The following is a 15,876-nucleotide window of genomic DNA, read 5'->3' as shown; positions in this document are numbered from 1 at the left end:
TTTCTTTCTTTCTTTCTTTCTTTCTTTCTTTCTTTCTTTCTTTCTTTCTTTCTTTCTTTCTTTCTTCCTTCCTTTCTTTTCTGTCTGTCTGTCTGTCTTTGCCTTTTAGAACAGGGACGTCCAGTACAATGTTGAATTGAAGTGGTAAGATATATACCTAAAATTTGTCTATTTCTCAAAATGTTTCATCTGCCATCACCCTAGTGCAAACTGCCAGCTTTATCGCTTGAACTTCTGAAATTGTTTTTGGCTGTTCTTTCTTGGTTTATTTTTGTTTTCTTTTCCTCTCCAATCTCTAAACATCCACTGAAATTATATTTTAAAAACATAAACCTGATATATTACCATTGCTTAAAATTATTGTATGGCTTCCCATATTCATAGGATTCAATCTCAAAATTCTTACTATGTCCTGTAAAACTCTCCCTGATTCTGTACCTCTCACGTTACTAACACTAGTTCACTTTCTATACTCTCAGTATGTTGCATTTCATCTGACCTCTAGGCCTTTTCACAAGTTCTGTTTCCTCAGTAAATGCAATTAATGATGACTACCACAAAAATTACTGTGAGCATTAAATGAGATGATGTTTGTGAACACGCTTTATAAACTGCAAACTCTCTGTAAGGTGCAAGATTAGGGAAAAGTGTAACACAAGGTCAAAGCTCCCTTTGATTCTCTACTTCAGTGGCACTCTCGTTCTCTAGGCGGCCCATGTAGAAATTTCAAAGTCGTCCTTGACTCCTCTTCAGTTCTCGTTTTATTTATCTCTTTCTTTCTTTTTAAAATTATTTTCCCATTTTTGATTCTACAGTTTACCTCTCAAATCCATCCAGTTATCTCCATTTCCACAGCTACTTTCTTATTTCACATGTCGAATACTGCACATTGTCTTAAATAGTATCCTGTCTTCAGCCTTGCTCGTCATCTTTCTTCCACCAATCACTAGATTTAGCTTTCTAAAAATGCAAATTTGAACATAGCACTTCTCTGACTTAAAATTCCCAGTGTTTTTCTTTTGCTTTTAAGATGAAAACAATATGTCTTAACACAATCTTCAAAGCCCCTTATGATTATGTCCCTGCCTGCCTCCCCGGCCTCCTTCTCACCACATGCAGCCTGTCATCCAGAGTCATCCAAACTACAGGAAACTTTCATTTCCCCAGCATGTCTCCTCTTACCTCATGCCTTTGTGCACATTAGTCTCTTTGTCAGAGACACTCTTCTCCACTTTTCATTACACTAACTCCAATTTATTTTAGGTCTTAGTCTAAACGTAATTTCTTTCCAAAAATCTTTCTTAACTCTCTAATATCAAGTTACGTGCAATTTCCTCCTTATCCCAAGTCACCATTTATCATTGTATTCGTTGCATTTTACTCACAGTTTTATAATTTTCTCTACTTCATTAGACTTTGTTAATTATAAACTAAATACTTAAAAAAGGTAAAGATGGCCCTGAGATTTTAGTTCATGGACCCCAGAAATAGTTACCCATTTTAGAGGGAGACTATTATTTAATAGAAAGTTGAAAGTCTTGCCTAAGAGTAATTTTATTCCAATATCCCAGATATTAAAATGTATAGTACCTTATTGGAAAGAGAGTTTGTTTATGATAGATGCTGAATTTTTCCAACTTGGACAGTTACCATGAATCAAGAAACAAGATGTCTAATATCATTGCAGTGTTTAGGCAATCTAGCATATGTTCAGCAATAAATTATGTGAAGCATCAGATTCAATATAAGCTACATATTAGCCATTTACAATGAGGAACGAATCCATGATTCCAAAGTGAGACAGCAATATCAATTATGGTAGTAGCAACATTACACAGGACTCATCCTTCTGGATTTAGCAGCATACTACCTCCTGGGAAAAATATAAACAAAGAACACCAATATTAGCATTGACTCCTACACAAGTGATAGGTATACATTCAGAAAAGCTTGAAGTTAGGGTCTCTTTTGCATCTCACGTGTTCAAATCAACCTGTAATCTCAGGTTTAGGAAAACTGAAAAACCATCACATCCACCACCTTAAAGGTCAAATAAAAAAGATCAAATGCCCACAGGACCATGGGAAGCATGCAGATGCTCAAGGCAGAACAGTGTGTTGAATAAGAAATCACGTGCTCTGACTCACGCTCCAGCCAAACAGCACTGAGCAGGAACATAGGTATACCCACGCTGACCATATCAACTAATTTCTGCTTGTTAATTAAGAAATCTATACGTTTTTTAATGTTGGAAATTAATTCAATATTTTAAAGAAAACATTTTTCAGGCTAACACTGTAGGGACTAAAGAGAATTGGCATGTGTCTTGTGACCTTGTGCAATTTATTTAACCTACCTATACCTTAGTTTATTATTTTTTATTCTTAATTCTTTCTTTTATGTTATTATGGATACATAATAGTTGCACATATTTACAGGGTACATGTGATGTTTTGATTCAGGCGTACAATGTGTAATGATCAACCCAGAATAATAGGGATATCTATCTTAAGCTTTTATCATTTCTTTGGATTAGGGACATTCTAATTCCATTCTTTAGTTGTTTTAAAACATACAGCAAATTATTGTTAACTATAGTCACTCCATTATGCTACTGAATACTAGATCTTATTCATTTTATCTAACTGTATTTTTGTATCTATTAACCGTTTCCACTTTATCTCATCTTCTCCACTACCCTTCCCAGCCTCTGGTAACTATCACTCTACTTTCTATCTCCATGAGTTCATTTTATTTAAGCTACCACATATAAGCAAGAACATGTGATATTTGTCTTTCTGTGCCTGGCCTATGTCACTTCACATAATGGCTTCCCGTTCCATCCATGTTGTTGCAAATGATAGGATTTCATTCTTTTTATGTCTGAATAATATTCCTTGTGAATATGTACCAAATTTTATTTATCCATTTATCTATTGATGTACATTTAGGTTGATTCAAAATCTTTACTATTTTGAATTGTGCTGCAGTAAACATGGGAGTGCAGCCATCTCTTAGATATGCTGATTTCTTCTCTTTTGAATATATACCTAATGGTGTGATTGCTGGATAATATGGTAGTACGATTGCTAGTTTTTTGAGAAACCTCCATGCTGTTCTCCATTGCAGTGGCTGTACTAATTAACATTCCCACTAACAGTTTATGAGAGTTCCCATTTCTTTGCATCCTCACCAGCATTCATTTATTTTTGAAATGGGTATAATAACAAGACTTACTTCAAAAGATTAGAGCAGTGGTTGACAATAATAAGCATTCAATAAATGTTAGCTATTATTATTATTATCTTTAGGCCACCATTGAGTTCTTTCTTTCTATGAGCCGGGAACTGTGTCATAGTAAGCAGAAAATAAAGAGGAATAGGTCAGTGACCAGGTCATCAAACTATTCCTAGTATAGAGAATGAGTGACAGAAGTAAAATCAGCAGAGTAAGTCTCAACTAGAGAGAAGCACAGAGGGCTAAGGATGCTCCCTGGAAGGGCCTTTTACCCAGACTGGAGGTAGTAAAAGGATATCAGGGAAGGATTCTTAGAACAGATGATACCTGAATGCACCTTTAAAAGATGTCTACTAATTAAATAGGTAAACTATGAAGAGGTGAGTAAGATGATCCAGAAGAAAGCTATACCAGCAAGGTCCAGAGCCCTGAGAAATCCACAGACAGTTCAGTAGGGATGAATCAGAGAATACAAGGACATCAGTCAAACAACACAGACTATAAATGTAAAACTAGAACCAGATGTTGAAGGTCCTTGTACAACTCAGGGTTCTCCAGAGAAGCAGAACCAGTGAAATATTTCTATTTATATCTATAAGAGGTGATTTATTGTGGGAATTGTCTCATATGATTATGAAGGCCAAGAAATCCCACAATATGCTGTCTGCAAACCAGAGAACCCAGAAAGTCAGTGATGTGATTCAGTGTGAATTCAAAGTCCTGAGAATCAGGAGGGTCACCACTGTAAGTTCCAGAGTCTGAAGGCCCAAGGATCTGAAGTGCTGATATCTGAAGTCAAGAGAAGATGCATGTCACAGCCCCAGAAAAGAGAGCTAATTCACCCTTCCTCTGCCTCCTGATTCTATTGGGGCCCTCAAGGGATTGTATGATGCCTGCCCACATTGGTGAGGGTGGATCTTTTACACTCAGTCTACGACTCAAATGCTGATCTCTTCAAGAAGCACCCTCACAGACACACTAGAAATAACATTTTACCAGCTATCTGGGTATCCCTTAGCCCAGTCAAGTTGACACATTAAATGAACTATCACAGGCCTTGTGTGTGTCATCAATGGAGGTCACTGCAAAGTTTTAAGAAGGGATATAGAACAACCCTTATTATTATTTTAGAATGCTCCTCTTGTAACAAAGCAAAGGCTGGGTTGGAGAAATTCAAAACTGGAGGCAGAGAAATCAGTTCATCTAGAAGAAATATCTATTATGTTAACTGAAGCAGTAGCTTTGAAAGAGAAAGGACATATTGGTTTAGGAAGATTTCAATAGGACTTCCCAATGGATTGAGGTAGGAGCACAAGGGAAATAAGTAGGTCAAGAAAGACTTCTAGGCTTCTGGCTTAACCATCATGATAATGATGGATACAAGAAAAGGAACAGATTTATGAGGGAAATGATCAGATTAGAAGGAGAAGGAGCCAAGGTGTGAAGCCAAACAGAGAGAGAAGAACCAGGCAAGATGAAAAAGAAGCTGGCACAATCTGGCAAATAAGAGCTATACTCAATACATTTTACAGAAAGAAATCAACACCTGCTTCCTAGATTTCATTTCTCTCCTGGGCTTGTCTCCTCCAATACATCATGATCAACTAAAGAAGAAAGCTGAGATGAATTAATCCATCAATATGTATTGTATCCATTCCCATTTCCTTATAACCAGGTGCCCAGATTTGTGGATCACTTTCAAATTATAGTCTGGGCCCAAAGAAGAAAGTCTCTTGTTTTCTTTTTGTTTTCCTGTGTAAAGCCAGCTGGTTCACGAAGAGATTTAACTCTGTATCCTGGGATTCCTTAATGCCAGGCTCTTATAGCCTGCGATATAGCAGTAATTTAAGAACATCTGCCAATCTTTTCTAGGCAGGATTTGGTGAGACTTCATATTGAGACTTTAACTCAGAGTTGCAAAATGGAAGTCCGGGAACCAAATATGGCTTGCAGACTTTTTATGTCACATATGGTATTTAAAAATATGAATTAAAGTACATTTAAATACACAGGTATCCAACAGGTCTCATATTGGTAGCCATTTGAGTTTACTACCCATCCTTAAATATTAGATGATTATGTCCTTTTCAAAATATTATTTGGACCATAAAGCATTCTGAATATAATAACTTCAAAGGATATAAACACACTGATGGTGTGGACTGTGCTTTGACAAGCAGCAGGAAAATAGGAGTGAGCTGAAGTTCTGAAATCTTATGTTTATTGTGCTAATCCTTATCGGTTTATCACTAAAAAGAGCAGAGCCAACCAATCACCACCCAGATCACTGGAAAGATTAAATCAGTCCAATAGATGGAGATTTTTCTATGAATATAGCTGATATTAACATTCCAATATTTCATTACACTGACAAAGATTGCAATGAGAACAGACAATGGAGCAAATTAATCTATTCTTCTGACAGTATGTAATGAGAATGGGATGTGGCTTAAAAAATTAAGCCATTCTTAGTGCAATCTCAAGATTGTAATCTCATGGTCTTTCTCAGATGCTATACACTCTGGTGATACATCATTGAAAAGTGTCATTTTAACAAAGAATGTGTCTTAGCTCTTGCTGGGATTGTAGAACACATTTGCTTTGTCTCACCACAGCCCTGCCCATTAAAAACAATGAAGTAGAATCAATTTTACTTTTCAGAACACACATAAACACAATCAAAGTTGAAAAATTAAGATATTTCTGGCAATTTCATACTGGTCAAAACTTACTAACAAAATATTGTAGTGTATTGCTCTCTTTTCAGTGTTTTTTATATGAGTTTCTAAATTTAATTTTATAAAACAGAAGACAGTGAAAGGTTACTTTAGGGACTGAGAGTCTAATACTAACTTATCCGTAAGTGGGGTATAGATAATTAAGGTTGTCATGGAGAGCTGCTCAGTCATTCTGTCTGCATAGTCATGTTGCATTATGAGCTGAGCCTTATGACCAATGAGATAGGTTGTAGCCCTAAAATTTGCAGTAACTCAATGTAATATTTTACTCGGTATTCATACCCAAAGAGAACCTAAAAAGGATCTAAGATAACTGGCATTCTAAACAAAACAGAAAACATGCAATTATGTTTTTTATATCTAGTTCTCTAGGTTCAAACCAAAAAGAAATGGTGCAACTCTCAGATGTGCAGATGATGATAATAATCTGCACAACAACGCAGCTACACTTGCTGAGAGACAACAATGTGCCTAGAGCTCTATGTATATTATCTCATTTAGTCCCAGTAATGTGTCGATTAAGTTCCTTTAGAATCAATGTAAGAGGGTAGTCAAGACTTAAATACTCGGGTTCCCTGTCTTCAAAGCCTATGCTTGCCACCATTATACTATGTCTTCCCTGCTTAAAAGATGTTACATTTAACAAAATTAATATTCATGAGGCCAATTGGCTTAATTAGTATCTCCCAGAGAGTTTACAGCAAAGCCAGACTGAAAATTAGGCCTCCAGATTTCCTTGGTAAAGGTACTTCTTATTATGTCACTCTGCTTCAGTTTATCAAAGCACCTCCTCCCATATTTTTGAATGAAAGATAATATTATTGATTAAATTTGCCACGAGATTTCAGTAATTTACCTGATCATGTTGTCATCTAGAATTAAACTAAACATTATATTCATTCTACAGTGTTCCTTGATGGCTAGGCATTGTGCCCTGTTCTCTAAACATAATAATGAATAAGATATTTATTACTATTGAGCTATCATCTTCATTCATTTATTCCATAAATATTACTGAGTCCTATATACCAGGATGTATATTAGTTCCAGTTAAATAACACTTTTAGTGCCTACCTTTTTAATTGTTTAATTTATTATTATTCAACTTCTATTTTAGATTCAGGGGCACATGTGCAGGTTTGCTACATGGGTATATTGTGATGCTCAGGTTTGGGTTATGGATCGCATCATCAGGTAGTGAGCATAGCACCCAATAGGCAGTTTTTCAACTTGCCCCTCTCTCTCCCTTCCCCCTCTAGTAGTCTGCAGTGTCTGTTGTTCTCATCTTTATGTCCATGTGTACCCAATGTTTAGCTCCCACTTATAGGTGAGAACATGTGTTATTTGGTTTTCTGTTCCTGCATTAATTCCCTTCGGATAATGACCTCTACTATTCACAATAGCAAAGACATGGAAATCAACTTAGGTGCACATCAACAGAGGACTGGATAAAGAAACTATGCTACATATACACCATAGAATACTATATGGCCATAAAAAGAACAAAATAGTGTGCTTTGCAGCAACACGGATGTAGCTGGAGGCCATTATCTTAAGGGAAATAATGCATACCTTTTGAATACCTATTAATAGCCCATTACTGTACTAGGCACAGAAGATATAATGGTGAAAAGACACAGTCCCTGACCTCAAGGCATTTATGATCTATATGCACAGGCAGACAAATAAAGAGGCAATTAAGTATAATACATGTTATGATAGTACAGGTTGTTATGGGAGTACATAGGAAGGTACCCAGCAAAAGCCAATCAAAGATAAGACCTAAATGACAGTAGATGTTATTAAGGAAAAAGGGGTAGGGGAGAACATTCCAGGCAAAAGGAATCGCATTTTAGAATTAACGACTGAACCGTAACATGCAGTGAAAAAAATTAGTCATTCACTTATTTCTTATTTATTCATTTACCAACTTTCATTGAAAAAAATAATGCGAGATTATTTTTGGTTTATTATCACTTACATAAAATAGTCAGTACATTTTGACAAATGAATATATGAATTAGGTTATCACATGTTGTGTTGAATGCTTGTTCTGTAGCTTTTCACTGGTCTGTCACTTTTGAGAAGCGACATAGACAATCTCCATTCATGTCTTTTCTTTTCTTGATAAAGTATTGACAAACAAGGGAGAAGTTGAATCCACAAATTGACACCATGGTTACATAGACTCTGCAGCTGACTCACAATACTGTGTTTAACTCAGGTCTTCTTATTCAGGATAACGAGAGTGCGAGCTATGCTCTAGAATTATGTTGTTTAATATGAAAGCCACTTACCTTGACTATTTAAATTTATATTAAATAAAATTAAACAAATTAAAAACTCAATGTATCAGTCACAGTAGCCACATTTTAAGTGCTCTGTAACTTTATGCTATCATATTGAACAATGTAGAACTTTTTTTTTTTTTTTTTTGAGACGGAGTCTTGCTCTGTCGCCCAGGCTAGAGTGCAGTGGCATGATCTCGACTTACTGCAACTTCTGCCTCGGGTTCAAGTGATTCTCCTGCCTCGAGTAGCTGGGACTACAGGTCTGTGCCAGCATGCCCAGCTAATTTTTTGTATTTTTAGTAGAAATGGGGTTTCACCGTGTTAGCCAGAATGGTCTCAATCTCCTGACCTTGTGATCTGCCTGCCTCAGCCTCCCAAAGTGCTGGGATTACAAGAACATTTTTATCAGTGTAAAAAGTTCTATCAGATACTCCTACTCTAGATCTAGATTATTATTTATACTAAACTATTGATTAATATTTCAGGTTAGTGTTGAAACATAATAGTTGCTCAATAAATAGTTATTAATATTTTTAAATTTAGCTTTATTCTCCTTTAATGGCAAAGTCTCACTCTTTAAAGTAGAAACCAACATTTACACAAATCCTCTAACATATTTTTTGTAGCGATCAAGGTAAAAATTTGATTAATGGGCTGACAATCACCTTCCTGAATCTGTAATACCAGAAAATTTCCCAGATGTTAGTGTAGCATGGCTGCTTAGGCAAGACTGACAAAACAATCTCAAGGTGACAAATTTCCATGTCATGACCCCCTCATGTTGCGTTGCCCACTTTCTGGTGGAGGCACTGATAAGTAGTATCACTGCCAAGAGTGCTTAAAGCAAAGGGGAGGAGATGCCAAGACTTTGCAGAATCTACTTTGAATAATGAAGAATTAAATATCATTCATCTTAAACTGATTTTCCAGACACACTGCCAAGAAGCAAACAAGTAACTCTATATTTTTGATACCAGAATCTAAAAGAGTTTCAAAGGGGGATGGCTGGCACCTGCATCTGAGTTTAACTCATTTTATGAGTAGTCCCTCCCCATTAGGCTATGTACAATTATTTTAAATGTGCTCTCCATACTGGCTTATGTACTTATAGCTACACCAGCTCAACAATATCCAAATGATCATAAGGTAACAAAGTAGAGCAGAGTTAGAAGATCAATGATTGCTAAGCACCAGTCTGTTTGCTTATTGATTTACCTCATTCCAGAAATAATTTAAAAATAGTCAAGAGTGGCTGGGCATGGTGGCTCATGCCTGTAATCCCAGCACTTCGGGAAGCCAAGGCAGGAGGATCATGAGGTCAAAAGAGCAAGACCATCCCGCTAACACAGTGAAATCCCATGTCTGCTAAAAATACAAAAAAATTACCTAGGGGTGGTGGCACGTGCCTGTAGTCCCAGCTATTCGGGAGGCTGAGGCAGGAGAATCACTTGATCCCAGGAGGCAGAGGCTGCAGTGAGCCCAGATCGCACTACTGCACTCCAGCCTGGGTGACACAGCGAGACTGTCTCGAGAAAAAAAAAAAAAAAAAAAGTCAAGAGTAACCAGTGAAAGTACTCCAAAATGCCTAATTTTTTGTGACACAGCAGACACATTTGATAAGGAGTGACATATTTGATAAGAACACAATCTAAACAACAAAAAATGAGTGGATATATTTACCTCTGAAATTAGTAACATGTTTTATAAAATGAGAAAACCTAATTCTGGTGCAGATGAGATATATTGATAACCCTCACACACATGCTGTTGAGAGTATAAATTTAGTACAACTGTTAGAATAATTGTTGTACCGAAGTCTTTAAAGTAGTTATGCAATTTGGCACATCGTTTTCACTCCTCAAAATATCATAAACGAATAATCTATGAAATCTGGCAACTCGTGTTGAAAAGATATTCTTTGAAGTGTGTACACCCAAATTTGGAACAACCTCAAATTGGGAAATGATTAAAAGCTAAATGCAGCGTCATTAAAATAGGTTAAAATAGAGTGTTAATAACATGAGAAAATGCTTGATTGCTTAGATTAATTATTTAATATTTAGGAAAAAAGAATTACATAATTGCATATTGACATAAGGTCAATGACATAAAGAATATATAAGAAATATGTGAAATAATTTAACAATGGTTTCTTCTAAATGATAACGTTTATTCCTTCTAATTCTCTTAATTTTTTAAACTTCTACAAAGAACAAGTATTAATTTACAATTGGCAAAATTAGGTAATAATTCAGAATAATCCATAAAGCAAAGTGTTGATCAAATCACATTGCATATAATTTTACTAGACCTACTGAAAGTATATGGATAAACAGAATTTGATGGGAGTAAATTTTGGTAGAGTAGAGGCAGTAGTTGTGGCTTATATCTCAAAAGTCATTAAGATATAGACAGATGCTTACAACGCCACAATCTAAAAGATAGGAAGCAGCAATGTCCTGGAACTTTATCCTCTCACTGATGCACAGCAATTTTTGTGAAGAATAAACAGGGCATCATGTGTTGATTACAGAGTATTTTCATTATAATATGTGCTGAAGAGACCATGGATTTTGAAACAAAAGTCTGCACCAACTACTAGTTATATGTAAAATATTTATACATTAAAAACTAGTTCCACACACACCACCACCACCACCACCTACTTTGTATGGTTGTTAGGAGGATTAAAGGAGTTTATGTAGTTACCTGCCATGATGCCTGATACAAAATGCATTCAGTAAAAGTAGCCACAAGCTTGGTTTCTAAGGGAGTATAGAAATCATTGGTTGCAGAACAGGAAATATTTAGCAATCAGGAATCTACAGTGAAGTTCTAAGAATCACAACACAGTGATGCAGACATTGAGATGAGCAATATTCAGAAATCCATGCAGGCAGGCAACACGACAGAATTCAATCAATGAGTATCGTTAGCTAAAATAAGGATATGAAGTGTCCAAGAGAGTTTTAAAAATAATAACTACTTTATAAAATTAAAAACTAAAATCCCAACAACCTTATAACCAGTAACAGGATTTAAGCTTTAAAAAATCTATTTTGCTCAATGATACAGGTGCTATCAGAAGTGGAAATTTCAGTGGTATTCCATGTTTACTACATACAATATAAGCTCTTTAGCCTAGGATTTATGGCATTATACAGTCTTGTTAATCTGCCTTTCAGTCTTTACTTCTTATAATATCATGTACATACCCTATACTTCAAACAAAACGACTTGCTCCTTGCATATTCCTTCACTCCTTATAAATGCCTTCTGCTATTTATTGAGTCTGAAACCAAATGAATGAACAATTATAAATTTATAGTATCAAATTATCCATCACTTATTTAGACCATTGGGGGAAAAAAGGCCTAGAAGACTCTTTGAATCTCTGCTGATGTTGCTCAGATTGATTTTTAATGCCTTTTGTGTGTGTGTGTCTCTTCATTTGTTTCTTGAAATAAATATGTGAATTTCAAAACTGACATGACCATTTGGTTTGCAGCGGCTGCGGCAGCAGACATGGCTTACCACCACATCAGACCTCCCATTGGCTATTCCATTCCCAAGCCTGTATCATCTCTGCTGATACGAGGGTGGAACGCATGTCCTGAAGTGAGTAATTTTTATTTCCTCTTAGAAAATGTGTTATGGTCAAAATCTGTCACAAATAGTATAACTCCAAAGTCTACTTTCAGTGTGTATTTTAAGACTGTCAAGGCGGGAAGACTGATTTGCCTTCTGCTCTTTAGTCTCTAATTGCCTCAAGAAGTCTGAGTATCTCATATTTCTTAGCTGCTGCTTTCTGATTTTGAAACGTTTCTCACAACTGATTAGTAAAAGAGAGACCAGGGTATGACAGATGACTCACAGTCTCATCTCAGCTGCAATTTTTATTAACTATGCGTGAGCCACACTTAGTCATTTTCCAAAGCAAGAAATTTGGCACAGGATGGATTTGTGTTGGCTTTTAAACATGAGGCAGGCCTCAGAATAGGTGGTCTTCAGGAGCACTGTGGGAGGCAGAAGACCTGGGTCCTAATCCCTCTCTAACTTCCTGAGTGACAGTATTATGATGTGGTTAACAGCATAGACTTAGAATTCAAATGGAGTGATCAATGTTATGGAAGGGATATGTAAACAGTAAAATAAATTTTTAAATATGGTCATAGGTCTAAAAGAATAGTGAGAGAATAGTCATATTATCACAGAATGAAATTCCAGACAATCCACCTGCAAGAAAGGATTCTTAAGTGTGCAGACAGGTTATGCCTGCTTTGTTCTCAGAGATTCACAGAGGAGATTGTACAACTTATTTCCTAGTAACACAGTCCAGTCCAGTGTCTAGTAATCTTTCTGCCAGTATATTTTGTTGTCTATTAAAATCCTTGTGTTTTGATATCAATCCATTGATTCCATTGCTCAGAGTGGAGAATATTAGTTTGCATTCTTCACACTGGAGGACCTCATACATAAAGACCTAATGGTTCTTATTTTTCCATCCTAAGCCATCCTAGTTTTTGTCCTCTTAAAATATAACTATGTTTCTGATCCTTCGTAGGCATTTTATCTCTCTTCAACAAAAGAATAGATAAAGCGAGGCTGTTATTATTTCAGGAAATCACTTAGGAGAAATAGAATAAGCCCCAGTCCAGATGTTGAAAAGAGAAAGTAAGTTTTCCATTCTTTTCCTAAAGGCAAAATCCAGACCAAGTCATTACCCAGTCTCATCTGTATACACAGAAACTCTTAAGAAGAAAAAATGGAGATCATTTTGGGATGGATTGAGTATCTCAGAAGATAACCTCTTATCCTGGCCATTCAACCTGATATGTTACATGTTTATTTGTTTAGAATCTTCCATCACTACCAAAATGTTAGCTCCATGAAAGCAGGGGCTTTTTGTTTTGTTTTATTTTGTTCACTGCTATAACACTAACATCTAAAGTCAGATGCTCAAGAATGTTTGTTGAGTAAATGAATGAATACCACTATTGCCTATCAGTGCCTTCAATCCCTGCATCGGAATTTTGATGTCCAGAAAATTTCTTCTTGAAAATTACATCACATAAAATAGTTTAGAAAAATCTTTTCTTGTATTTCAGTATGAACTTCAGGCATATTTTCTCAGAAAAAGTATGTCAAGCACCTATTCTAGAATTTTCTTCTCTCTGTGGGATGTGAGCTATGACAAAGTTTACCATCAAATAACAATCAAGGGAATCTCTTTTGCTTTGATGAAGTGCCTCTTCATAATTATAGATAACAGGCGTGTGGAATTTCTAATTTCAAGATAAAGGTAAGTCATTGGCAGGTCCTAAAAGCATTTTTTGGATAGAATGGATGTCTTAAGCAAAAGGTTGGGAAATGAGAAACAGAAATTGGAACATGGCCAAAGAAGGATTCTGTTAAAAAAAAAAAAGAAGGACAAAAATCGATTGCTTAGTAGAAAAGTTGTATTGCTATCAGCACAGAGTCTTTGTTCTGCTGATGAGATGCAGAGGGGAAGACAGAGAAAAAGCATATTAGGAAAGCAAAGTCTTCAGCTGACTTGCGATATGTGGGTCTGCCAGTAAGTCAAGCCTGACTTGGCTCTGGCAACCACCTCAGTATTGTAAAGTGGAGCTGCTTCTGTATATGACACACTTGAGTCTTCCTTAATTGCCAAGTAAGGTCTTTACCATGTCAGCAAGCTGAGTGGCAAAGAAAAGGAAACAATGGGCTATTTTTCATTATTTCCTTCAACAATTATTTGTTGGGTTCCTCCTGTATACCTCCTAGGGATAGGGGCAAGGGATTCAATAGAGATGGAAACTCTTAACTTAAATGGAGTTTAAGACCTGGTAGTTATATGAGATTGATTGAATAAACACATTAATGATTCTATAGTTACCTGCCAAGATTAAGAAAGACAAAATTCTGTGAGAATATATACTAAAAGAATACTGCTAGCAAATTGGGGGACAAAGACAGAATGTAGGTTAGTGAAGGCTTCCCAAAAAGAGTAACACTTGAACTGAAATCATGAACAGGAGTTTTCTGAAAGAAGACAGCTTGGTGAGAAAGAACAGTCTAAGCAACCAGAACATGTGAAAATTCACTGGGAGAACAGTTACAAGAGAAAGACTAGTAGTAGTTGCAACATTGTAGTCATGGAGAGGTTAAATCTCTGTATCAGGCATTATTTGAAACAAGTTCATCTTTAGATGGAGGACACTAACATCATGCTATCCTGGTCATTACTTTCTAGGTTATCAACTTTGCTTCTCATTTTTTCTTGTATATCTGTCTTTACCTCATTCCTTGAGTTTGAAGCACAGTATTATCTCCAGGGTGTCTTCTTAGTCAAAATTCATAAACTAGAACATTGAGGAGAGTAAGAAGACCAGTCTATTGAAGATGGGAGAAGGTTGGAAAACAGTAAGAGGTAAAAAAATAATAATAATAAAAGCCTGATATTAGATAGTGACAGATTTTAGAAACTAGAACAGGAAATTTGGACATGGAATTATGGCAATTATATTTTTATCTCTAAAGCAGTGATAAGGTAAAAGTAATTTTTTAAGAAAGTTCATCTGAGTTTGATACAAAGGACCTATTTACTTACTTAAAAAATTGTATGTAGTTCCTATAGTAAGGCAAGCGTTGAATTATCTTCTAATGCTCACTGGAATAGCTGAGCATTGCTTCTTAATATGTGGCTGCGAACTATGGGTTACAGATTACCTTAGAATGTTTGTTGAAACAAAGATCCTGGGGCCCTATCCTAAGTTTACTGAATGAAAATCTCTGACATGGAGCCTGAAACACCACATTTTAACAAGCACCCCAGGTGATTTGTGCCCAACAAAGATAGAGAACTAATGGGTTGAAACTCAAGCAAAAGACAATGAAGTTGGAGCAGCCAGCTGGATTGCTGTTTGAGTAATCCAGTTGATTACAACACACAGACTACAATGGTTACCATGGAGATTCAAGGGCAAGGGTAAACCTGAGAACTATTTCAAAGGAAAGAGATAAAAGACTGGATTTCAGAAATGGAAGAGAGAAAAGAGACCAGGAGAACTAGCACTGCTGCCTCCTGAGAGTCAGCTAGTGACCAAGAGTACTCATTAGGCCTCTAGATATCAGGGGTATTGTTGGCAGCGAGAGGAGAGAGAACAAAGCTAAAGGTGCTGCAGTAAGGTGACAGTGCTTTAAAGTAGAAAAAAAAAGAAAAAGGAAAAGGTAAGCTAGCTACCAAGAAAAAAAAAGTGACCTGGTCTACAAAGATGAAGAAGCCGTCAATTAGGGTAGAATAAACTTATCATGCAAGAAGTTGGCATAGATACTTGTCTCACCTTAAAGGGGCTTTAAAAATAAAGTGGGATCAGGCAAGGCAGATAGGTAGCATAGGAGTTAAGCTCAAGCAGAGATAATGAACAAAAATACCAGAGGAATTAGAATTAAAAGCAATAAAGTCTTGAATATTGGTGAGAAAAGACAAAGAGAGGTAAGAAGTTTAGGAACTTTCAAAATAAGAAACTTAAGTCATTTCCTAGCAATTCTGAATAAGAAGGGAAACAAAAGAGGTGAGGTATGTGGGCTATATTTATATTGTTCTAATA

At 36.1% G+C, this 15,876-nt stretch overlaps 1 protein-coding gene across 1 annotated transcript in view; it reads left to right on the top strand.

The window, feature by feature from the left end:
- Positions 1–15,876, top strand: part of TNNI3K (TNNI3 interacting kinase) — a 302,223-nt gene that overhangs the window by 212,271 nt on the left and 74,076 nt on the right. Inside the window, exon 21 of the mRNA XM_023209399.2 lies at positions 11,775–11,884. Within this exon, the coding sequence (XP_023065167.1) occupies positions 11,775–11,884 (110 nt within the window). The remainder of the gene's footprint in view (positions 1–11,774; positions 11,885–15,876) is intronic.

Source organism: Piliocolobus tephrosceles, chromosome 1 (assembly GCF_002776525.5).
Source record: "Piliocolobus tephrosceles isolate RC106 chromosome 1, ASM277652v3, whole genome shotgun sequence".
NCBI lineage: Eukaryota > Metazoa > Chordata > Mammalia > Primates > Cercopithecidae > Piliocolobus > Piliocolobus tephrosceles.
The sequence above is the reverse complement of the archived record's forward strand: the minus strand, read 5'-3'. Positions and strand labels throughout refer to the sequence as shown.